This window comes from Pseudophryne corroboree, chromosome 1 (assembly GCF_028390025.1).
Source record: "Pseudophryne corroboree isolate aPseCor3 chromosome 1, aPseCor3.hap2, whole genome shotgun sequence".
NCBI lineage: Eukaryota > Metazoa > Chordata > Amphibia > Anura > Myobatrachidae > Pseudophryne > Pseudophryne corroboree.
In genome coordinates, this window is record NC_086444.1 from 118858945 (window position 1) to 118885015 (window position 26071).

At 48.3% G+C, this 26071-nt stretch overlaps 1 protein-coding gene across 25 annotated transcripts in view; it reads left to right on the forward strand.

Moving 5' to 3' along the window:
• The window catches only part of DDX4 (DEAD-box helicase 4), a 1188488-nt gene that overhangs the window by 672375 nt on the left and 490042 nt on the right, over positions 1-26071 (forward strand). For all 25 annotated transcript variants that reach the window (XM_063962294.1, XM_063962347.1, XM_063962463.1 and 22 more), the window contains 2 exons: positions 11109-11156; positions 11238-11267. In XM_063962294.1, coding sequence (XP_063818364.1) covers positions 11109-11156; positions 11238-11267 — 78 coding nt within the window. The remainder of the gene's footprint in view (positions 1-11108; positions 11157-11237; positions 11268-26071) is intronic.

Genomic DNA, 26071 nt, shown 5'->3' on the forward strand with positions numbered 1-26071 from the left:
TTGGGCAGCTGCCCGAGGGGTCTCGGCTTTACAACTTGCCGAGCTGCAACTTGGTCAGGGGCAAACACGTTTGCTAAATTCTACAAATTTGATACCCTGGCTGAGGAGGACCTTGAGTTCTCTCATTCGGTGCTGCAGAGTCATCCGCACTCTCCCGCCCGTTTGGGAGCTTTGGTATAATCCCCATGGTCCTTACGGAGTTCCCAGCATCCACTAGGACGTCAGAGAAAATAAGATTTTACTCACCAGTAAATCTATTTCTCGTAGTCCGTAGTGGATGCTGGGCGCCCATCCCAAGTGCGGATTGTCTGCAATACTTGTATATAGTTATTGCCTAACTAAAGGGTTATTGTTGAGCCATCTGTTGAGAGGCTCTGTTATATTTCATACTGTTAACTGGGTATAGTATCACGAGTTATACGGTGTGATTGGTGTGGCTGGTATGAGTCTTACCCTGGATTCAAAATCCTTCCTTATTGTGTCAGCTCTTCCGGGCACAGTATCCTAACTGAGGTCTGGAGGAGGGGCATAGAGGGAGGAGCCAGTGCACACCAGATAGTACCAAATCTTTCTTATAGAGTGCCCAGTCTCCTGCGGAGCCCGTCTATTCCCCATGGTCCTTACGGAGTTCCCAGCATCCACTACGGACTACGAGAAATAGATTTACCGGTGAGTAAAATCTTTTTTTTTTCTCTGTGATTTAGTCACCATATCTCCTTTATCTCTGCTAGTGCTGACTACACTGCGCAGGGGTTTGGGTTTAGAGGTATAGTGCTGCTGATAATTGTACTGTGTTACCTCATACTGCAAGTTATATCATGTCTGCTTCTGAGGGTAACGGTTCTGGGGCTGAACACACTGCCGGTGTCGCTGAAGCCACAGGCACATATGGGGAGAATATAGCTGCTGTGGGCTCTGGTTCTGGAGGCTCCTTGCCCCCTAGTGGGACTGTGGCAACGGAGGTACTTAATGACCCACCGTGGGCCGCTTTTTCCACGCTACTACATACGCTAATTAATAAACTAACACCCCCTATGGGACCCCCAATGCCGGTACAACCGTATGTGGTCCCTGCAGCTAACCCGCCGTGGGCTGACTATTTATCTGCTTAATTAAAGAAGTTGAACCAGTCCCTGACTACTAAAGTCTGACCCTCACTCGCCTAAGTCCAAGAGGTCCTCTAAGCGAGCGCTGGTCTCCTCACAATCCACTGCTATCACTGAAATCTCGTCTGATGAAGACCGCACATACACTGACCCCACAGGTTCTGACTCGGATACGGCTGATGGGGAGGGTAGTTCACATGTGGATGTTCCTGATTTTTTGGAGGCTATTAAGTTAATTCTGCAGATTACGGATAATCCTGAGCCATCCGTTCCTACTTAGAAACCAGATAGGTTCAAGTGTCAGAAGGTGATTAAACAGCCCGGGTACTAAGTTTTTGCCTCAAAAGAAGATGCTGGCCCGCTATCCCCTCGCACCAGAGCTGTCTAAGAGTTGGGAAACGCCACCTCCAGTAGACTCGCATGTGGCTAGGATGGTGGTTTCCTCAGCTCTACCTGTCACTACCGTCACGTCTCTAAAAGAGCCTACGGATAAACGTGTGGAGGGTTGTCTAAAAGCGATTTACACCCTCATGGGTGCTGCACAAAGGCCCACTATTGCAGCTACATGGGCGGCAGAGGCTATTGAAGCATGGGCCTTGGAGTTAGAAGCTGAAATCTCCTCTGACCATGCTAGACAATGCTTGTCATATATTGTCACAGCTTCTCGCTATATTAAAGAGGCGGCTTCTGATGCCGGTATCCTAGCAGCCAAGGCCTCTACTACGTCAGTCCTGGCTCGCAGGATATTGTGGCTGAGATCCTGGTCTGTGGATCTGGACTCTAGAAAATTCCTGGAGGTTACTCCCTTTCAAGGGGGATATTCTGTTTGGGGAGGACTTAAATAAGATAGTGGCTGGCTTGGCTACTGCCTAAACTGCCTTTCTGCCTAATACAGCTCCTTCTGTGTCGAAGGCCAAAGGCACTTTCATCCTTCAGGTAAAGCAAAAGGTCAGGCGTACCATATGCAGGCCCACACTTCCAAACCTGGTAAGCTGAAGCCCAAAAGAGCATGGGCAGTCCGTCAGCCAGCAGCCAAGACCGATAAGCCTGCCGCATGACGGGGCGGGCCTCCCCCTGGGGGATCCCAGGGTGGGGGACCGGCTTCTAGGGTATACCCAGGAATGGTTGAAGACCACTTCAGATTCCTGGGTACGGGAAGTCGTCACTCGAGGTTACGCCATAGCCTTCAAAAACCGACCCCCCTCATAGATTTTGCCATACAGACGTCCCGTCGGACCAGACAATGGCAAACACTCTGCATTCGGTGGTACAGACCCTCCTGGATACAGAAGTCTTAGTACAGGTGCCTCTTGCTCAGAGGGGCCGGGGGTACTATTCTCCGCTGTTTCTCGTCCCGAAACCGAATGGGTCCTCCCAGCTCATTCTAAACCTCAAGGTAAGTTTGTGAAGGTTTCCAAGTTCCGTATGGAAACCCTTCGCTCTATAGTTCTGGCCTTGGAACCTGGGGACTACATGGTCTCCCTGGACATACAGGATGCTTACCTGCATATTCCTATAGCAGTGTCACATCAACAATACCTGAGGTTCGCTATTGGCAACCTACATTACCAGTTTCGGGCGTTACTTTTTGGTTTAACAACGGCTCCGCAAGTTTTCACCAAAGTTATGGCGGTGATGACGGTGGTACTCCGCCGTCAATGGGTCAGGTTACTGCCGTATCTGGACGACTTGTTAATCCTGGCAAATTCCCCAGATCTTCTCCTGCGTCATCTGGATATGACGGCCCAGTTTCTACAAGCCCACGGGTGGCTCATTAACTGGAAGAAATCCTCCCTGGTCCCTGCTCAGAGAATGGTGCATCTGGGAGCGCTGTTGGACACTCACAGCCAGAGGTTGTTCTTATCTCAGGAGAAAGTCCTGAAACTTCAGGACAGGATTCGTTGCTTCCTTTCTCGTCTGCAAGTGTCGATACATTTGGCGATGCAGGTGCTGGGCCTCATGGTGTCGGCATTCGACATGGTGGAGTATGCTCAATTCCATTCTCGCCCCCTCCAGATGCTGATTCTAGCCAAGTGGGATGGCCTGCCTCACCGGATCAGGTCTCACATGATCTCATTGACTCCGGAGGTCCGTCTGTCGCTGCTCTGGTGGCTCCAGGACCGACATTTGTGCAGGGGCCGTCTCTTCTGGATATCCAAGTGGGTCCTGTTGACGACAGATGCCAGTCTAAGAGCGACACTCCCATCAGGGTCGGTGGACCAAGGAGGAATCCCTCCCCTCGATCAACATTTTGGAATTGCGGGCGGTCTTCAATGCGTTGAACCTGGCCCAGCATTTAATTCAGAATCGTCCTGTCAAGTACAGTCGGACAACGCCACCACAGTGGCTTACATAAATCATCAAGGCGGCACTTGAAGCAGTTTGGCAATGAAGGAAGTCTCACGGATTCTACATTGGGCGGAACGCCATCTACCGGCCATATCTGCAATATTCATTCCGGGAGTCCTGAATTGGGAAACAGACTTTCTCAATTGTCAGGACGTACATGCCGGCGAGTGGGGCCTCCATCCATAAGTGTTTCAACTCCTAGTGGAAAAGAGGGGACCTGCCAGATGTAGATCTGATGGTGTCTCGACACAATCACAAGGTTCCGGTCTTCTGAGCAAGGACAAGGTATCCTCAAGTAGCATTCGTGGATGTGTTGGCGGTGCCGGGGAGGTTTCTGCTGCTGTTATGTGTTCCCTCCAGTGTCACTCCTGCCCAGGGTAATTCGGAAGTTCAATCAAGAAAGAGGAATTCTGCTTCTCATAGCTCCAGCGTGGCCCAGACGGCACTGGTTCTCAGACCTACAGGGCCTATCGTCAGAGCGTCCAATTCTACTTCCGCAACGCCCAGACCTCCTCGTTCAGCGCCCCTGTGTTTACCAGGACCTAGCCCGGCTGTCTTTGACGGCGTGGGTCTTGAAGCTTCCATCTTAAGGACTAAAGGGTTTTCTGAGGCGGTCATTCAAACTATGTTGCGGGCCCAGAAACCAGCTTCGGCTCGGATTTACTATAGGGTCTGGCATTCTTACTTTGTTCTATGCCCATCTAACGATTATGACGCTTCCAAGTTTAGTACAGCCAAGTTGTTGGCTTTTCTTCAGCAGGGCCTTGACTTAGGCCTGCATCTGGCCTCACTCAAGGTTCAAATATCTGCCTTGTCGGTGTGGCTTCAGAGAAAGATTGCGATCCTACCTGATGTGCATACCTTCACTCAGGGTGTGTTGCGTATCCAACCTCCCTATATCCCGCCTGTGGCTCCTTGGGACTTGTCGTGGTTTTGGAGGCGTTACAAGAGTCTCCGTTTGAACCTCTGGGTTCAGCTGATCTTAAGTGGCTTTCCCTTATGGTGGTGTTTCTGCTGGCTATTGCTTCTGCTAGAAGAGTGTCGGATTTGGGCTTGTCCTGTAGTTTCCCATGTCTGATATTTCACCGTGACCGGGCGGTTCTTGGGACTCGTCCCGGTTATTTGCCTAAGGTGGTTTCTTCATTCCACCTTAACCAGGAGATTGTGGTTTCGGCACTTCTTTCTCCTGATCTGTCTCCCAAAAAGCGGTCTTTGGATGTGGTACGAGCTCTCTGTATCTATGTGAAGAGAACTGTTTCTATTAGGAAATCTGATTCTGTTTGGATTTCACAAACGGGGCTGGCCTGCTCATAAGCAAACTTTGGCCAGATGGATTAGAATGGTGATTGCACATGCTAATGTGAAGGCTGGTCTGTGAGCTCCTGCTCACATTAAGGCCCATTCTTCTCGGTCTGTCAAACCTTCTTGGGCGGCCCGCTGTGGTGCGACCCTTGAACAATTGTGCAAGGCGGGTACGTGGTCCTCAGTGAACATGTTCATAAGGTTCTATGCCTTCGATACTGCCGCTTCCCAGGATGATTCCTTTTGGACGCCGATTTCTTGTGCCCGCTATAGTGTGTCCCCTCCTGTAAGGAACTGCTTTAGGACATCCCCAATGTCTATCCTTGTGGAGCCAGTGTACCCCGCAGCAGAAAAAGATATTTATGGTAAGAACTTACCTTTGTTAAATCTCTTTCTGCGAGGTACACTGGACTGCACAAGGCGCCCATCCTGACGCCCTTAGCTTCTTTGGGTTGGTATGGCATTAGCCGCGGACACTTCTGTTGTGAGAGAGTGGTGTATATGGCTACTAGCTCTTGTCGTCTCTTTTCCTGCTACTGCATTGGGCTGGTTAACTTAAAACTGAGCTCCTGTGCGGGGAGGCGGGGTTATAGAGGAGGCGGCGCTATGCATCTTGGCAACAGTCAAAGCTTTTGAGCCTGTTGGTGCCTCGGATCAAGATCCTACTCTACACACCGATGTTAATCCTTGTGGAGACCAGTGTACCTCGCAGAAAGAGATTTAACAAAGGTAAGTTCTTACCATAAATCTCGTTTTTGATTTGCTTTTAATACAGTAGTAGTAGTAGTTCCATAAATAATTTTAAGTCATATCTGTAATGTAGTGTATTAAAACAGGACATTCTGAAATGGAATTGTCGTGTATCTCCCACAGGGTACATAGTCTCCAAAGGGTTACCATGGGGAGTAGGTGGTTGGAGAGGACCAAAAAGCTTTGGAGTACCAGGATTCCTCGGTTTCTCCTCCCATATACCCTAGCCATAGGCCAGACAGTTTTTGTTTGGTGTATTAATAGATTGAAGTTTCCTACAGTGCACATACCACAGCAGCTACTATACAAATTGAGTATCCCATATCCGAAATACGGAATATTCCGAAATACGGACTTTTTTGAGTGAGAGTGAGATAGTGAAACTTTTGTTTTTTGATGGCTCAATGTACACAAACCTTGTTTAATACACAAAGTTATTAAAAATATTCTATTAAATGACCTTCAGGTTGTGTGTATAAGAAACATAAATGAATTGTGTGAATGTACACACACTTTGTTTAATGCACAAAGTTATAAAAAATATTGGCTAAAATGACATTCAGGCTGTGTGTATAAGGTGTATATGAAGCATAAATACATTCTGTGCTTAGACTTGGGTCCCATCACCATGGGGTGGTAGTCATGTGACCGCCGGTCGGCTGACCGACAGTCGCATGACCTCCGTGAGCCCGACGGCTCACTATCCCGATGGTCGGCATGCCGACCAACAGGGACTATTTCCACTCGTGGGTGTCCACGACACCCATTGAGTGGGAATAGAACCCGTGGCGACCGCAGGTCGCCACCGAGCCCGCAGCGTGGCTAGCGCAGCGAGCCCGCAAGGGGCTTGCTGCACTCGCCCCTCCCCGCCGGGATCCCGGCGTCGGTATGCTGCCGGGATCCCGGCGTCGGTAAGGTGACCGGCGGTCAGGAGACCGCCGGTCACCCGTACTACACCCTCACCATGATATCTCATTATGGTATGCAATTATTCCAAAATACGGAAAAATCCCATATTCAAAATACCTCTAGTCCCAAGCATTTTGGATAAGGGATACTCAACCTGTACCAATAAGAGTTAACACCAAAAACAAAATTCACAGTATATTGGTGACAGACGGCGCTATGGACAAATATTGAAAAGTTCTTACTCCCCTGTATATCTGTACTCCCGATGTGTGTGTCAGACAGTTTTTCAAAAATACATGTGGAGAGAGAAGAACATCATACAATAGTGTTTTATTAACAATGATTTAAAGTCCAAAACACGTGTGACTTCCGGTATGGTTTTCAATGGGCACGTCAAAGTTATCCACTTATGGGAGGCCACCAACAGGCTCAAAGCTTTTGACTGTTCCCAAGATGCACAGCGCCACCGCCTCTATAACCCCGCCTCCATGCCAGTGAGCTCAGTTTGTAAGTTCGTGCCTTGCAGTATGCCGGCACTTTACAGGTGGCTGCCTTAAGCAGCCATTTCAGAGTTTTTTTTTTTACTAAGACTGAACACCCAAAACCAATGGTGGTTCTTGTCTCGGGAGAAAGTCCTGAAACTTCAGGACAAGATCCGTTGCTTCCTATCCTTTCCGCAAGTGTCGATTCATTCGGCGATGCAAGTGCTAGGTCTCATGGTGTCTGCTTTCGACATGGTGTAGTATGCTCAATTCCCTTCTCGCGCTCTGCAGAAGTTGATTCTGTCCAACTGGGACGACCTGCCCCACCGGATCAGATCTCACATGATCTCCCTATCTCCGGAGGTCCGCTTGTCAGTGAGGACCAAAAATTGAGCAGGGGTCGTCCCTTCTGGATATCCTACTGGGTCCAGATGACGACGGATACCAGTCTGAGAGGTTGGGGCGCGGTGTTGGAACCACACTCTCTTCTGGGTCGGTGTACCAAGGAGGAGTCGCTACTCCCGAGTATATCAATCATCAGGGTGGCACTCAAAGCCGCATGGCAATGAGGGAAGTATCAAGGATTCTTCAGTTGGCAGAATGCCATCAGCCGGCCATATCGGCATTGTTCATTAGGGCATTCTGAACTGGGAGGCGGACTTTCTCAGTCGTCAGGACGTGCACGCCGGAGAATGGAGCCTACATCCAGAGGTGTTTCAACTTCTCGTGGACAAGTGGGGTTTTCCAGATGTGGACCTGATGAAGTCTCGACACAATCACAAGGTTCCTATCTTCGGAGCAAGGACATGGGATCCTTAAGCAGCGTTCGTGGATGCTCTGTCAATCCCGTGGAACTTTCGGCTGCCGTATGTGTTCCCTCCGGTGTCTCTCCTGCCCAGAGTAATACGGACGTTCAAGCAAGAAGGAGGAAACCTACTTCTAGTCGCTCCAGCGTGGCCAAGGCGGCACTGGTTCTCCGATCTACAGGGCCTCTCGTTGGATCGTCCCCTTCTACTTCCACAACGACCAGACCTCCTCATTCAGGGCCCTTGTGTTTGCCAGTATTTGGCCCTTCTGGCTTTGACGGCATGTCTCTTGAAGCTTCCGTCCTGAGGGCCAAGGGCTTTTTCTGAGGCGGTCGTTCAAACTATGTTGAAGGCCCGTAAGCCGTCTTCTACTCAGATATACCATAAGGTCTGGAATGCTTACTTTACTTGGTGTGTGTCTCACCATCATGAAGTTTTCAGGTTTAGTACGCCCAAACTGTTGTCTTTTCTACAACAAGTCATGGACTTGGGCCTGCGTTTGGTTTCCCTCAAGGTTCATATCTCTGCCTTGTCGGTCTGGTTTCAGAGAAAGATTGCTACCCTGCCTGATGTTTATATATTCACTCAGGGTGTGTTGCGGATTCTACCTCCTTATGTGCCACCTGTGGCCCCCTTGGGATCTGTCAGTGGTTTTGGAGGCCTTGCAAGAGTCTCCGTTTGAGCCTCTTACCTCTGATGACCTTAAGTGGCTTTTCCTTAAGATGTTATTCTTGCTGGCTATTGCTTCAGCTAGAAGGGTCTCGGAGTTGGGTGCCTTATCCTCTAAGTCTCCCTATTTGATTTTTCACAGTGACCGGCCGGTCCTTAGAACGCGGCCAGGTTATTTACCAAAGGTGCTTTCTTCCTTCCACCTTAACCAGGAGGTTGTGGTTCCGGCCTTTTATTCTCCTGAGTTGTCTTCCAAAGAGCGGTCTTTGGATGTGGTACGGGCTCTCTGTTTCTGTGTGAAGAGAACTTCCTCCGTTAGGAACTCCGATTCTCTTTGTTTTTGGTTTTCACAAACGTGGCTGTCCTGCTTCCAAGCAGACTTTGGCCAGATGGATTAGAATGATGATTGCACATGCTTTACAGGCTGGTCATCCGGTTCCTGTACCATCAAAGCCCATTCTGCTCAGTCGGTTGGACTTTCTTGGGCGGCCCACCGTGGTGCGACCCTTGAACAATTTTGCATGGCGGCTACGTGGTCCTCAAGGAACACGTTCATTAGGTTCTATGACTTTGATACTGCCGCTTCCCAGGATGCTTCCTTTGGACGCCGGTTTCTAGTGGCCGCTACAGTGAGTCCCCTCCCATAAGGAACTGCTTTAGGACATCCCCGATGGTAATCCTTGTGGAGCCCAGTGTACCCCGCAGCAGGAAATGAGATTTATGGTAAGAACTTACCGTTGTTAAATCTTTCTGCAAGGTACACTGGGCTCCACAAGGCGCCACCCTGACGCACATAGCTTATTTGGGTTGGTGTTGGCATAGTCGCTGACACCCTCTCCTGCATTGAGTGTGTGGTGTAATTGGCTATGAGCGGTTGTCATCTCTGCTACCTGCTACTACATTGAGCTGGTTAACGAAACTGAGCTCACTGGCATGGAGGCGGGCTTATAGAGGAGCCGGCGCTGTGCATCTTGGGAACAGTCGAAAGCTTTGAGCCTGTTGGTGCCCCAGATCAAGATCCTACTCTACACCCCGATGGTAATCCCTGTGGAGCCCAGTGTACCTCGCAGAAAGATTTAACAACTGTAAGTTCTTACCATAAATCTCGTTATTCCACGTCACCAGCCCCTGTCCAGGAGTCACCTTGGGGGTTGTCCTTCTCTCTGTTCATTATGCTGTTACTTGACCACTCATCACCCCCTATTCTGCCTTCAACAATGGGGTTTCCAGAGCAGTTACAACCTGCTTTGCCTGTCCCCATTATGCATCCTCCTTGAATGGATATTTTTTTCCCCACTCAGTTTAGAATCTGGCTGAAACATCTGCTGCCTTTCAGCAAATTTTGCAGGGTAAAAGACCATTATACCGGGCTATGCCATCCTCAGTCTATGCAGCTTTGGGATTCTGACGCATCTTCTGAGGAGGCAGATGATGTAGATGTCTCCCCCTCGAGTGAGGGGGACTGACATTCTACAGTGAGTGTTCCTGCACTAGTGCGGGTTGTTAATTCAATCCTTGACATAGAGCTGAGAAACCGGTCCCTAGACCGAAGACCCCGGTATTTAAACACAAAAAGGTTGTTAAAGCTGGATCCCCTTAAACGGACCTGCTCACAGAACTCGTGTATGAAGAATGGAGTTCTCCTGACAGATGGTTCTAGCTTCCAAAAAGATTTGCTTCTGTTTACCCTCTCCCAGCTGGAGAATGTGTGAAGTTGAAGAAGATGCACCCCACAGTTGATTCTCACGTAGCGCACTTAGAAGCTCTGTTGCCTATGCCATCAGGATGGAAAGAAAAGTTTAGACTTGTCTCAAACAGTCTATTTGCTTACAGGTGTTACTTCTCGTCCAGCTATGGGTTTTGCCTGGGTAGCCAGGGCTTTTGAAGTTTGGGCGAATGTGCTTGATCAGATGCTACCAGGGAACAACTAGCCCACATCTCCCATATCCGGGATTCAGCCTTTTACCTGGGAGAAGTAGCGTTGGCTACTGGAATCCTTGCTTCTAAGGTTTCTGCGACCTCTCTGGTCGCCCGAAAAATGGACGCTGATTCCAATAAAGGCGCTTTCTCCGGCAGGGTCCACAGGTTACCACAGGATAACAATGGAATATGATGAAGCGACAGTGGATTGGCACCAATCGATCAATGCTTTCCGTCCTCCCAGCGTGCAATGGGCCCGTCCATATATGCCTGCCTCCTGCAAATCAATCTGTTTTTTTTTTTTTTGGTCTGGCAGGAGCCGGAACATGGTCAGAGGGCTGCTGCTTTTTAGCAGCCCTAAGCTTTCTTATTTTATTTTTATAGTCTTACTAGTTTGTTCAGATGTATTATTTGCTGTAAACAGTTGTTTTGTTGTTGGATATGACTTGGCTTCTCTTTGGATGCAATTGTAACCGTATCCAGTGCAGAGAATGCGAAAGAACTCTTTGTCTATGGGGCAATGCAACTATATTAATTTCTGCCTCATTTATACATAGCTTAAGAGCATGTAAAGTTATTAAAGTAATCTGATTAACATATATTTGTTAAGGTTGAACTATGCGCTCACTTCACTGGTATGCTTTAAAATAAAAATATTGAACTTTATATTTGGAAGACACCAGGTACAGTTGTGAAGTGTGGATTCATACTTTTGGTGGTCTAGATAATGCTTCAGGAATCAAAAGTTAATCTGTTAAGAGTGCTTTGTTTTGTCTAATATTTACAAACATTTATTACTTGTGCTTATTTTTCAGGTGGATACCGGGGGAGAAATGAAGATATTGGTGTGGAATCTGGAAAAGGTAATAGGATGATAATTTGACATTTAATGATCTCCCTGATATCATGATTTTGTTACTATAAGTTTGTTTCTGTTCCATCAGGTCAAGATGATTTTGAAAAGTCAGACCTAGGTATGTAATATGCAATCTTTTTTTTTATTTTTTTTTACTGCAGATGTGTCTTCATAAAACTATCCTTAAATTGAACCATATAGCCCCTTTTGTTGGGTTACAGACTTTGTGACTTAGCCACAACATGCAACTTTTTCTTAATGTTTCTTAATTTTCTACTTTATACCAATTGTTAATTCCTTGGGTTCCTTAGGGCTCCACATGGGATAGGTGGTAGGATCAGCTCCTGTGCACCATACAGTTAAGCCTTTTCAGATATCCTAGGATGCCTCTGTCCCTCTCCCTATAATCCCGCCCCCAACAGAAATCTTGTGGCCTGGTACAGTGGTCTCTCTGGGGCCCCCTCAGATACTCATTTCTCTCTCTATATGTGTGTATGTATGTATACCTTTCCTTATTCCCTTCACACACACACACACACACACACACACACACACACACACACACACACACACACACACACACACACACACACACCACAGTCTGCCTCCCTCTCCTACCTCACAAACACCCCACAGTGTCTCTACCCATTGACTCCATGCTGCATTCCCAGCTCCCCCATCCCAAAGCCCTGTATATCCTCACCAATCCACTCTTAACCCGGTGAGAGATTTGCCTGCACTGCCCTCCCCAGTATCCAGACCCTCACACCGCACAGCAGGCTCCATGCAGCTCACACCACACCAGAAGTGGACAGGGCAGGGTACCGGTATCCAAACTAATAGCGCTGCAGCCATGAGCGGACTCGCGCGTAAGCCGCACAGTCACTGTGTGTGAGAGGCTCATGTCACTCTGAGGCTACTCCCGCACTGCCTACAGCTTGCTACCCTATCTGGACAAGACTGCTCACATCCCTGCCAGGCACTAAGTGGCATATTCTTGGGGCCCCTCTGATCCATGTGGCCCGTTACAGGTGTCCCCTTAGACCCCCTTCCCTGTCGCTAGCCAGGTCAGTTGTTTGTATGGTGCAGCAGGAAGCTAGATGCACCTTTTTACAGCCCCAAAGCCTTTTTTTTATTTTTTCTGCTTTATTTTTCATCCACTAGGTGTTACTGGAGTACTCTTGGGACATGGATGGTGCGATAGCAGGGATAGGACATTTAAATGTGTAACCCTCCTTCCCCTCCATGCTCCCAAGAGGCCTCTGTTTTTTGTGCCTTCACCAGGGAGGACACATCCTGGAGTTTATTAAGAGGCTTGGGTCCGGGAGTCTGTGCTGCTGTTGTGCAGCAAAGGCTTGTCTGCGCTCAGACTAAGGAGCCCCGCCATAGACCATCATCAGCGTTAGCCGACTCAGCCTTGGCTGCAGGAGCTGGACAGAGCTTGATGAGAAGCCTAGTCGGAGCCTCCACATAACACTGTGGTAAAGAGCAGGCAGTCGGCTCACGCTGCCGCCACTCCGTTGGGCCGGTTTGTTGCTGTGGATAGTGGGGCCCTGTAACGCTTCCCTGGAATACTTTGACGCCGTTTGGTGTACATTGCTGGGGGGTGGGGGGAAGACATCAGCTAGCTGGTGCTCACACCGATTGAAACAGTGGGGGAGATGTCATGAAGGTCCCTAGTCCAGCAATTACCCTAAATATAAGGGGAGGTGGCCATGACTATATTGGGCAAAACAGGCTATTAAGACTAGGATATGAGTGCTTTTTGTGGTATGTGTTTTAGACTTATGGCATAGTCTAGTGTGTATATATGATAAAAAAAAAACCAGATGCTGGGATGCCATTTTAACTGTACTTCCTGCTTCTTCAGCAGGACTATGGTGTCTGTCCTACAACACACGGCCAGTGGAGGGGGCAAGGGTTTTAGTAGGTTGCACAGTGGACACAAACTTTATAATTGCGTCCACAGTGCGTTGCGCTCAGTATTATAGACAGCACAGTTATATTTTATTGTCGTGCAGACCTTTGTCTCACTGTATTATTGTCTGTGTGCATGACAAAATCAAAAGCTTGTCTATGATAACTGTGAGTGGCTGATTTGCAGTCTGAGTTGTCCACTGCACCGTGAGGCGGCTAAGTCTAATTCAAGGTTAATTCCGTATGAGGAGCCAGAGTGGGCTCAGGGTATTTCTAGAGCTTTGACAACAAGAAACAAAGAAAAATCTGTACTCTCGAAATGCCATAAAGAAATATCTAGAAAAGACCCCGATTATAATATCTGGAAAAGTCCTATAATCTCATGTCGGGGGTGCTACCTAAGACAACCATGAGTAACACCTAATAAACAAGAAGAAAATGGGGTTGTACTGCTAGGTGCACAAAACTGAAATAAAATTTTACTTTTATTAATACATTGTGTTAAAAGACCGATATTTTGGACAGTGTGCGAAAAATAGGGTTAAAAATGGATGAAGGATCCAAAAATGTGCTCTAAGATAGAGAAGTGATGAGAGTTAAAAAATGTGTCTGCTCCTTTGAATGCACTGACTCTCTAATGGGGTGTATTTAAATATATATTTGGTATACTTAATGTGTTCTATACCCCTAATAGAGAAAAAACAATTGAATTTAAGGGTACCGATCCTTTGATAACCCACTGTGAATTAAATGAACTGTATTATATAGGGCAGAAATGACCTCCGTAAATTCTGCTGCTACCACCTGTCACCATTATCTGCAGATGTTCGGTATTATAGAGACTCAAATTGTAACGCAAGATACAAACTGCTCACTGTTTTCAAATATATTTGATGGGGCAATATGCTCAATATAAGGGAATCTACCCTATTCCCCAATTGCCATGATGGCAGGATGCTGAATACCATATGTAAAATAGGCTGCTACAGACACAGACAGCTAAGCCTGCGTCAATTGGAAGATGTATGTGCAAAAAGCCATATATACTGATGTAATAAATCACAGGAATGGCTGTGGAGTGCCCAGTACCTTATGGATATATATCTCCTTTATATTAATTCACATAAGTATTGCCCTAATCACTTTATGGTGATGTGTGGTCCTAAATGCTATTAGGACAAACAGGGGCAATGTTGGTAATAACGCTGAAAAACACTGGGTAAATGATTGTATCTGTATATATTAATTACACATCTATCCAGTAAATTTCAAGTATCCACTGGGATTTAGAAATGATAGTACCAATCAGCTGCGTGCACATGCAGAGGACTGTCAGTCAGTGATTAAGAGAAGTCCCACAACATTTATCAGGCGTGTCCCATGTTCAGACTATTCACACTGGTAATATAGGAACATTTAATACTTGAAATTTACTGGATAGAATTGGGTGCGTTGTCATGCAAACCATCGTATCTGGTGTTTCATAATCAAGCAGCGGAACTTGGGACAAATCCCGCTTTTCTAGCAAAGGTAGTATCCTCTCTTCATATAAATCAACCAATTGTAGTTCCTGTTTTCTTAGAAGGTTCAGGAACTCCAGATACTTTGGTTGTGGTTCGTGCGATTCGCATTTATGTAGCTCAAACATCAGTATGTAGAACAGATACATTGTTCTCTATGATGCAGTCAAGATATGTTGGCTAGCTTCCAAACAGACCTTGGCTACATGGATTAAGCTGACTATTTCGTCAAACTTACTTTCATGCTAGTCTACAACCACTTGCATCTATTTCAGCACATTATACGCGTTCTGTGGGATCGTCATGGTCATGGAGCTTCCACGACGCCACTTTGCCGTACAGCTACATGGTAGTCAGTGCACACATTTGTGCGCTCTTGCAAATTTAATAATTCTGCAGCATCAGCATCTAGCTTTGGTACGTCCCAAGAGTACTCCAGTGACCCCTAGTGGATGAAAACGAAAAGAGAATATTGGTACTTACCAGGTAAATCCTTTTCTTTGAATCCATTATGGTCACTGGACGCCCACCAAGAGCTTTTTCATCCTTCTTGTGGTAAGTTTAGTATATCTTACGGTAACTCAATCACCGTAACATTTAAAACACTCCGGTGATAATCTGTTGTCGTGTTAACTTTCTAGTTGCCCGTTATGTTATATGTAATTCTCCATAGTTCATCCTCCTGTTCGGCTCAGCAAAAAAACCACTGAGGCATCTTGGGAGTATGGAGGGGAATGTTTTAAATGTGCTTTTCCCTGCTATCGTACAGTCCTTATCTCAAAAGTACTCCAGTGACCCATATGGATTCAAAGAAAAGGATTTACCTGGTAAGTACCAAAATCCTCACTACACTGAGCCTGTCACTGCTGGATGTCTTAGACTCCAGCACACAGGCTCCAACACTACCCACCTGTGCCGAAACACCTGCATGGCCTCTGCCAAGACAGGTACTTGCGTCTGGGCCCACACAAAGCTACTAGCACCGATGCTGCTGGCAACCCACAGATGCGTGGCCGGCCATCTGGGAGCATGTGAATGTGTCCCAGCACTGAAATCGCTGTCCGCCGCGCGTCCTGAGAGATGGATGCTGGCGCCGACTAGGACCTCCACTAGACCACATGGGCATATGGGGGCATAGGAAATATTTATTAAGGCCCCCCCAGAATCTGTGTTGTGCCAGCATAGTGGACCAAGCACCAGCCTGTAGCTCCTCCCGCAGCTTTGAGCACCAGTCCACCGCAGACTAGCCGCCGTTTCGCTGAGGCACCACACCCTCCTCCCCTCAGGCTCCGGCAGCCATACCAGTTCACGCAAGCCAGGTCTCTGGGATTCGCTGGGTCCAGTCTCCAAGGAGCCAGGTTTTTACATCACTTATATCCTACTTGCTGACAACCAAAGCTGAGTAGATAAAGTGCTCATTGCAGTTAATATCATTTGTATTTCCCTGCATTGTATGTGATTCGTGCTAGTTTCTCTTACATCTTAGAGGATGCTGCTGTCCACATTAGTACTATGGGGTATAGACTGGGCCACCAGGAGCCATGGGCACTTTAAGAGTTTAACAGTGTGGGCTGGCTCCTCCCTCTATGCCCCTCCTAGCAGACTCTGTTTAGAAAATGTGCCCGGTGGCGCCGATCACAGCTAGGGGAGCTCCTAGAGCTTTTCTGTTTTTTTTTTGTTTTTTCTCTCTAACGTCCTAGTGGATGCTGGGGACTCCGTCAGGACCATGGGGAATAGCGGTTTCGCAGGAGACAGGGCACAAAAGCAAGCTTTTAGGATCACATGGTGTGTACTGGCTCCTCCCCCTATGACCCTCCTCCAAGCCTCAGTTAGGTTTTTGTGCCCGGCCGAGAAGGGTGCAATCTAGGTGGCTCTCTTAAAGAGTTGCTTAGAAAAAGTTTTTAGGTTCTTTATTTTCAGTGAGTCCTGCTGGCAACAGGCTCACTGCATCGAGGGACTTAGGGGAGAGATTTTCAACTCACCTGCGTGCAGGATGGATTGGATTCTTAGGCTACTGGACATAGCTCCAGAGGGAGTCGGAACACAGGGCTCGCCCTGGGGTTCGTCCCGGAGCCGCGCCGCCGACCCCCCTTGCAGATGCTGAAGATGAAGAGGTCCGGAACCAGGCGGCAGAAGACTCTCAGTCTTCATCAGGTAGTGCACAGCACTGCAGCTGTGCGCCATTGTTGTCAGCACACTTCACACAGCGGTCACGGAGGGTGCAGGGCGCTGGGGGGGGGCGCCCTGGGCAGCAATGTATAATACCTGTATGGCGAAAAATACATCACATATAGCCCTTGAGGCTATATGGATGTATTTAACCCCTGCCAGATATCTAAAACTCCGGAGAAGAAGCCCGCCGAAAAGGGGGCGGGGCCTATTCTCCTCAGCACACAGCGCCATTTTCCCTCACAGAAAGGCTGGTGGGAAGGCTCCCATGATCTCCCCTGCACTGCACTACAGAAACAGGGTTAAAACAGAGAGGGGTGGCACTGATTTGGCGATATGTATATATATTAAAATGCTATAAAAGGAACACTTATATAAAGGTTGTCCCTGGATAATTATAGCGTTTTGGTGTGTGCTGGCAAACTCTCCCTCTGTCTCCCCAAAGGGCTAGTGGGTCCTGTCCTCTATCAGAGCATTCCCTATGTGTGTGCTGTATGTCGGTACGTGTGTGTCGACATGTATGAGGAAAATATTGGTGAGGAGGCGGAGCAAATTGCCTGTAATGGTGATGTCACTCTCTAGGGAGTCGACACCGGAATGGATGGCTTATTTATGGAAATTACGTGACAATGTCAACACGCTGCAAGCCGGTTGACGACATGAGAGGGCCGGCGAACAAATTAGTATCTGTCCAGGCGTCTCAAACACCGTCAGGGGCTGTAAAATGCCCATTTACCTCAGTCGGTCGACACAGACCCAGACACGGACACTGATTTCAGTGTCGACGGTGAAGAAACAAACGTATTTTCTTTTAGGGCCACACGTTAAGGGCAATGAAGGAGGTGTTACATATTTCTGATACTCCAAGTACCACAAAAAAGGGTATTATGTGTGAGGTGAAAAAACTACCTGTAGTTTTTCCTGAATCAGATAAATTAAATGAAGTGTGTGATGATGCATGGGTTTCCCCCGATAGAAAATTATTGGCGGTATACCCTTTCCCGCCAGAAGTTAAGGCGCGGTGGGAAACACCCCTCAGGGTGGATAAGGCGCTCACACGCTTATCAGAACAAGTGGCGGTACCATCTACGGATAGGGCCGTACTTAAGGAGCCAGCTGATAGGAGGCTGAAAAATATCCTAAAAAGTATACACACACATGCTGGTGTTATACTGCGACCAGCGATCGCCTCAGCCTGGATGTGCAGAGCTGAGGTGGCTTGGTCGGATTCCCTGACTAAAAATATTGATACCTTTGACAGGGACAGTATTTTATTGACTATAGAGCATTTAAAGGATGCATTTCTATATATGCGAGATGCGCAGAGGGATATTTGCACTCTGGCATCAAGAGTAAATGCGATGTCCATATCTGCAAGAAGATGTTTATGGACACGACAGTGGTCAGGTGATGCAGATTCCAAACGGCACAAAGATGTATTGCCGTATAAAGGGGAGGAGTTATTTGGGGTCGGTCCATGGGACCTGGTGGCCAGGGCAACTGCTGGAAAATCCACCGTTTTTTACCCTAAGTCACATCTCTGCAGAAAAAGACACCGTCTTTTCAGCCTCAGTCCTTTCGTCCCTATAAGAGTCATATCTGCCCAGGGATAGAGGAAAGGGAAGAAGACTGCAGCAGGCAGCCCATTCCCAGGAACAGAAGCCCTCCACCGCTTCTACCAAGTTCTCAGCATGACGCTGGGACCGTACAGGACCCCTGGATCCTACAAGTAGTATCCAAGGGGTACAGATTGGAATGTCGAGAGGTTTCCCCCCTCGCAGGTTCCTGTAGTCTGCTGTACCAATGTCTCCCTCCGACAGGGAGGCAGTATTGAAAACAATTCACAAGCTGTATTCCCAGCAGGTGATAATAAAATTACCCCTCCGACAACAAGGAAAGGGGTATTACTCCACACTATATGGTGGTACTGAAGGCTAGGTGAGACCTATTCTAAATCTGAAAAATTTGAACACTTGCAAGGGTTCAAATCCAGATGGAGTCACTCAGAGCAGTGATAGCAAAGAACAAGGGGACTATATGGTGTCCCGGGACATCAGGGATGCTTACCTCCATGTCCCAAAATTTGCCTTTTCTCACCAAGGGTACCTCAGGTTCGTGGTACAGAACTGTCACTATCAGTTTCAAGACGATGCCGTTGGATTGTCCAAGGCACCCCGGGTCCTTACCAAGGTAATGACCGAAAGGAGGATTCGTCTTCAAAGAAAATGGACGACCTCCTGATAAGAACAAGGTCCAGAGAACAGTTGGAGGTCGGAGTAGCACTATCTCAAGTAGTTCTACGACAGCACGGGTGGATTCTAAATATTCCAAAACCGCAGTTGTTCCGACGACACGTCTGCTGGTCCTAGGGATGATTCTGGACACAGTCCAGGAAAAGGTGTTTCTCCCAGAGGAGAAAGCCAGGGAGTTATCCGAGCTAATCGGGATCCTCCTAAAACCAGGAAAAGTGTCAGTGCATCATTGCACAAGAGTCCTGGTAAAAATGGTGGCTTATTACGAAGCGCTTCCATTCGGCAGATTTCACGCAAGAACTCTTCAGTGGGATCTGCTGGACAAATGGTCCGGATCGCATCTTCAGATGCATCAGCGGATAACCCTATATCCAAGGACAAGGGTGTCTCTCCTGTGGTGATTACAGAGTGCTCATCTTCTAGAGGGCCGCAGATTCGGCATTCAGGATTGGATGCTGGTGACCACGGAGGCCAGCCTGAGAGGCTGGGGAGCAGTCACACAAGGAGTGTGATCAAGTCTGGAGAATTCTCTCCACATAAATATACTGGAGCTAAGAGCAAATTTATAATGCTCTAAGCTTAGCAAGACCTCTGCTTCAAGGTCAACCGGTATTGATCCCGTGGGATAACATCACGGCAGTCGCCCACGTAAACAGAAAGGGCGGCACAAGAAGCAGGAGGGCAGTGGCAAAACTGCAAGGATTTTTCGCTAGGCGGAAAATCATGTGATAGCACTGTCAGCAGTGTTCATTCCGGGAGTGGACGACTGGGAAGCAGACTTCCTCAGCAGGCACGACCTCCACCCGGGAGAGTGGGAACTTCATCGGGAAGTTTTCCGCATGATTGTGAACCGTTGGGAAAGACCAAAGGTGGACATGATGGCGTCCCGCCCGAACAAAAAATGGGACGGGTATTGCGCCAGGTCACGAGACCTTCAGGCGATAGCTGTGGACGTCCTGGTAACACCGTGGGTGTAACAGTCGGTGTATGTGTTCCCTCCTCTGCTTCTCATAACCAAGGTATTGAGAATTATAAGACATAGAGGAGTAAGAACTATACTCGTGGCTCCGGATTGGCCAAGAGGGACTTGGTAACCGGAACTTCAAGAGATGCTCACAGAGGACTAATGGCCTCGGGAGCTAAGAAGGGATTTGCTTTCAGCAAGTACCATGTCTGTTCCAAGAGGAACCGTGGCATCGGCCTTTAAGAAAGGACCTGCTCCAGCAGGGACCTTGTCTGTTCCAAGACTTACCGCGACTGCGTTTGACGGCATGGCGGTTTGAACGCCGGATCCTAAGGGAAAAGGCATTCCGGAAGAGGTCATACCTACCCTGGTCAAAGCCAGGAAGGAGGTGACCGCACAACGTTATCACCACATGTGGTAAAAATATGTTGCGTGGGTGAGGCCAGGAAGGCCCCACGAAAAAATTTCAACTAGGTCGATTTCTGCACTTCCTGCAAACAGGAGTGTCTATGAGCCTCAAATTGGGGTCCATTAAGGTTCAAGTTTCGGCCCTATAGATTTTCTTCCAGAAAGAATTGGCTTCAGTTCCTGAAGTCCAGACGTTTGTCAAGGGAGTATTGCATATACAGCCCTTGTGTGCCTCCAGTGGCACCGTGGGATCTCAACGTAGTGTTGGGATTCCTCAAATCATATTGGTTTGAACCACTCAAATCTGTGGATTTGAAATATCTCACATGGAAAGTGACCATGCTGTTGGCCCTGGCCTCGGCCAGGCGATTGTCAAAATTGGCGGCTTTGTCTTACAAAAGCCCATATTTGATTTTCCATTCGGACAGGGCAGAACTGCGGACTCGTCCCCAGTTTCTTCCTAAGGTGGTGTCAGCGTTTCACCTGAAACAACCTATTGTGGTGCCTGCGGCTACTAGGGACTTGGAGGACTCCAAGTTGCTAGACGTTGTCAGGGCCCTGAAAATATATATATATATATATATATATATATATATATATATATATATATATATATAATTCCAGGACGGCTGGAGTCAGAAAGTCTGACTTGCTGTTTATATTGTAGGCACCCAAAAAGCTGGGTGCTCCTGCTTCTAAGCAGACTATTGCTCGTTGGATTTGTAGTACAATTCAGCTTGCACATTCTGTGGCAGGCCTGCCACAGCCAAAATCTGTAAATGTCCATTCCACAAGGAAGGTGGGCTCATCTTGGGCGGCTGCCCGAGGGGTCTCGGCTTTACAACTTTGCCGAGCAGCTACTTGGTCAGGGGCAAACACGTTTGCAAAATTCTACAAATTTGATACCCTGGCTGAGGAGGACCTGGAGTTCTCTCATTCGGTGCTGCAGAGTCATCCGCACTCTCCCGCCCGTTTGGGAGCTTTGGTATAATCCCCATGGTCCTGACGGAGTCCCCAGCATCCACTAGGACGTTAGAGAAAATAAGATTTTACTTACCGATAAATCTATTTCTCATAGTCCGTAGTGGATGCTGGGCGCCCATCCCAAGTACGGATTGTCTGCATTACTTGTACATAGTTATTGTTACAAAAAATCGGGTTATTATTGTTGTGAGCCATCTTTTTTAGAGGCTACTTCATTGTTATCATACTGTTAACTGGGTTCAAATCACAGGTTGTACAGTGTGATTGGTGTGGCTGGTATGAGTCTTACCCGGGATTCAAGATCCTTCCTTATTGTGTACGCTTGTCCGGGCACAGTACCTAACTGAGGCTTGGAGGAGGGTCATAGGGGGAGGAGCCAGTACACACCATGTGATCCTAAAAGCTTGCTTTTGTGCCCTGTCTCCTGCGGAGCCGCTATTCCCCATGGTCCTGACGGAGTCCCCAGCATCCACTACGGACTATGAGAAATAGATTTATCGGTAAGTAAAATCTTATTTTTTAAGAGATGTTAGGCACAGTGTGGCTGCTGGCAACAGCCTCCCTGCTTCGTGGGTCTTGGGAGGGAGAGGAGAGAATGGCCATTAACCTCAAGGGTTGGACACTAATCTCCACTGACAGGACACTGAGCTCCTGAGGGTGATGATCGCAAGCTCCGGAGGCGACCGCTCGCTCTTGCAGCACTGCCGCCACCCCCTAACAGCCAGAAGATCGCTGTGGTGAGTAGGCCACCGGTGACCTGACAAGCGGGAAGCCGGTGAGAATGGCGGCATTAGGGTAGGAGCGCAGTGCTGACGCTGCTCTCCGGATGGCTCAGAGGCAGACAGTGCAGCGTTGTGAGGGGCGTCCTGGGCCAGCGCTATACCCTACAAACTGGTCACTAGCTTTCAGGGACTCTGTCTACTGCCAGCGTTTATAAAGATTTAAAAGTGTGGGAAGATGCGCCATTGCAAGGGGCGGAGCTTCTCAGAGCGGATCCAGCACTCTTCAGCGCAATTTTCTACCTACATATCAAACACAGACACGCTGACAGGGAGCACTGACCCTCCACATCACTCCAGCTATCCTGTACGGTACCAGGGGGTGTAGAAGGGAGGAGAGTGTTTTTATTTACAACATTAACTGAGTAATTTATTAAGGTATCTCAGTCAGCGCCAGGCTCTTATTTTAACTGCCTACTGGGTGCTGTGTGTGCTGGCTCCTGAACTCTGTCTCTCTCTAAAGGTACTTGGGGGAAACTGACATTTTCCTGTGTGTGTTATATTTCTGCTGCGGGGTACACTGGGCTCCAAAAGGATTAACATCGGGGTGTACAGAAGGATCTTGATCTGAGGCACCAACAGGCTCAAAGCTTTGACTATTCCCAATATGCACTGCGCCGCCGCCTCTATAACCCCGCCTTCGTGCACAGGAGCTCAGTTTGTAAGTTGGTGCCATGCAGTAAGCAGGCAATCAACAGGAAGGCTGCTCGTGCAGCCCATATTATAAGCTAATATCAGAAGAAAGAAGATATCTGAAGACTTCAAGGGCTGCAGCTATACTTGATATCAGTTAGACATCCCCTGCTGCAGCTCCATCACTCCCCCCAACGTCGCAGTATACTCCCGCGCCCTGGTTGCCGGGTAACTACAGCGGAGGCTCCGGTGTCTATCTTGGTCAGTCACACACTCGCTGCCCTCCGGGATCGCGTGGCCGCAGGTACAAGGGGAGGTAAGAGGTCTCTTTGGCCCGCTGTTATCGCGATCCGGCGCGGCCATGCGCGCTGGCGTGGACACTGTTAAGGGCAGCCGCTCCACTAGCCATTGGGACACAGGGCACAGGTGTGGGTTTTCTCTCTCAATAAACCCCGTTTTTATGACAGCCCGCAGTGCCCAGTGGGGAAGCCAGCAGTGGGAAAAGGCCTGACCTGTAGCCCCTCCCAAGGCGCCATTTGGGTAAATGTTCCCGCCCTGGAGCTGCATATCTCTCCCTCACTCCCTGTCAGCCGCATTACATGGAGCTGCGCTGTTCCTGGGACTTCTTGGGCAAATCCTCCTCTGTAAAGCCGTCTGCTTGCCAGCACTGTGCATTTTACAGGACACTTAAGTATTCTACCTGTCAAGGGACAGTGTTCGTTAAGAAAGAGTGCATACATTCAGGGTTGTGTGGTACTGTAAACACCATGTGATATACATCCATTATCTACTGTGTTTTGTTATATCTACTGTTTACATATAGCTATACTGAGTATTACTTTGTATTGCTAGTGCAGTGCAGTTTTATTGTCTGGTATAATTTCTGCATTGTACAGTTGTGACCATATGTGTGTGTGAATGTAGCTGCTGCGTGGTTGCCATCTCGTGTATTTCACTCAGCTGGCTACTCCTATATTCTTTAACCTGAGGGGGCTAAGTGCGTCAGGTTTGTGAACTGATACACTGTAGGTTTTTCACAACATATACTTACTGTGTGTTTTTCTTTGTGATTTATAGTCACCATATATGTTTTGGATTCCCAGTTTGTGCTAACAGGAAAGTCACGCTACTCTGTGAGTTCTTGCTGGGTATATCGCTACTAGAATTGTACTAGGTTGCCTGATAGTGTGCTTATAATTATGTCAGCTACAAGGGGCAACGGAACTGGGGCTTCTCCCACATTGCGTGGTGGTGATGCTGCAGTCACTTTTTTGAGGAAAACATGGCAGCAGAGTTCAGGTTCAGGTCTCTGATGAACCTGAGCCTGCAGCTGGCTCTAAAAACCCGGACAGATTTAAACGTAAGAAGGTGGTTCAACAAGTTTCACCTCATTTTCAACACCTGGCTGACATACGTCAGGAATCCTGGGAAAATCCGGGGACAAAATTCACACTGCATAAGAGACTGTTGGCTCGCTATCCTCTCTCTGCGGGGCTGTGTAAAAATTGTGAAACTCCTCTGCCTGTAGATTCTCATGTGGCACGCATGGTAGTTTCCTCAGCTCTACCAGTAACTACAGTCACCTCTCTGAAGGAACCGATGGACATACGTGTGGAGTGTTGTTTGAAAGCGATTTACACCCTAACGGGGGCTGTGCATAGACCAACCATTGCAGCAGCATGGGCTCAGGTGCTGGAGGCGGGGAGCTGCCTTCTAACACTTCTGATCATACCAGACAATGTCTCTCATATATTGCCACGGCTTCTCTGTACCTTAAGGAGGCGGCTTCCGATGCTGGGGTGCTGGCGGCCAAGGCTGCCACTACGTCCATCTTGGCTCGACGTATCCTTTGGTTGAGATCCTGGTCGGTGGATATGGATTCTAAGAAAACCCTGGAGGTGCTTCTTTTTAAGGGAGACATTCTTTTTGGCGAAGACCTCAATAAGATTGTGGCTGATCTGGCTGCTGCTAAAACAGCTTGCCTACCTAGTACGGCTCCTAACACGAAGAAGGCTAAAAGTACTTTCCCTCGGCCCTTTCGCCCTCCAGGTAAAGCAAAAGGCCAGGCGTACCCGAAGCAAGCTCGTGCTTCCAAACCTGCCAAGCCCAGACCAAAGCGGGCCTGGGCTGCCCGTCTGCCAGCTTCCAAAACTGACAAGCCTGCCGCATGACGGGGCGGGCCTCCCTCTGGGGGATCCCAGGGTGGGGGGCCAACTGCTAGGTTTTGCCTAGGAATGGTTGAAGACCACTTCCGATGCCTTGGTAAGGGAAGTTGTCACTCGAGGTTATGACGTACCCTTCAAGAACCGTCCCCCTCATCAATTTTGCCTGACAGATGTCCCTTTGGACCCGATGAAGGCAAACACTCTTCATTCGGTGGTACAGTCCCTCCTGACCAAAGGAATGGTAGTACGGGTGCCTCTGGCTCAGAGAGGCAAGGGGTTCTATTCACCGCTGTTTCTAGTCCCGAAACTGAACAGGTCCTCGTGGCTCATTCTCAAGTCCTTGAACAAGTATGTGAGGGTCTCCCAAGTTTCGTATGGAAACTCTATGCTCTAGTGCAGAGGTTCTCAAACTTGGTCCTCGTGGGCCCACACAGTGCATGTTTTGCAGGTCTCCTCACAGAATCGCAAGTGAAATAATTAGCTCCACCTGTGGACCTTTTAAAATGTGTCAGTGGGTAATTAATACACCTGAGCACCTGCTGGGTTACCTGCAAAACTTGCACTGTGTGGGCCCACGAGGACCGAGTTTGAGAACCTCTGCTCTAGTGTTCTGGCCTTGGAGCCTATATGGTCTCCCTGGACATACAGAATGCCTACTTGCATATTCCTATTGCAGTGTCTCATCAGCAGTAGCTGAGGTTTGCAGTGGGCAACCTTCATTTCCAATTTCTGGCGTTACCCTTTGGTTTGTCAATGGCTCCCTGAGTTTTCACCAAAGTATTGGCGGTCATGATGGCTACACTCCGCCATCAAGGAGTCAGGATCCTACCGTACCTGGACGATTTGTTGATCCTGGCAAATTCCCCAGAAATTCTCCAGTGTCATCTAGATATGACTGTCCAGTTCATGACGGCCCACGGGTGGCTAGTCAACTGGAAGAAATCCTCACTGGTTCCTGCTTAGAGCATGGTGGGAGCGTTATTGGACACACTCACAACCAGCAGTTGTTCTTGTCTCAAAGTCCTGAAGCTTCAGGACAGGATTCGATGCTTCCTATCTCGTCCGCAAGTGTCGATTCATTCGGCAATGCAAGTGCTAGGTCTCATGGTGTCTGCTTTCGACATGGTGGAG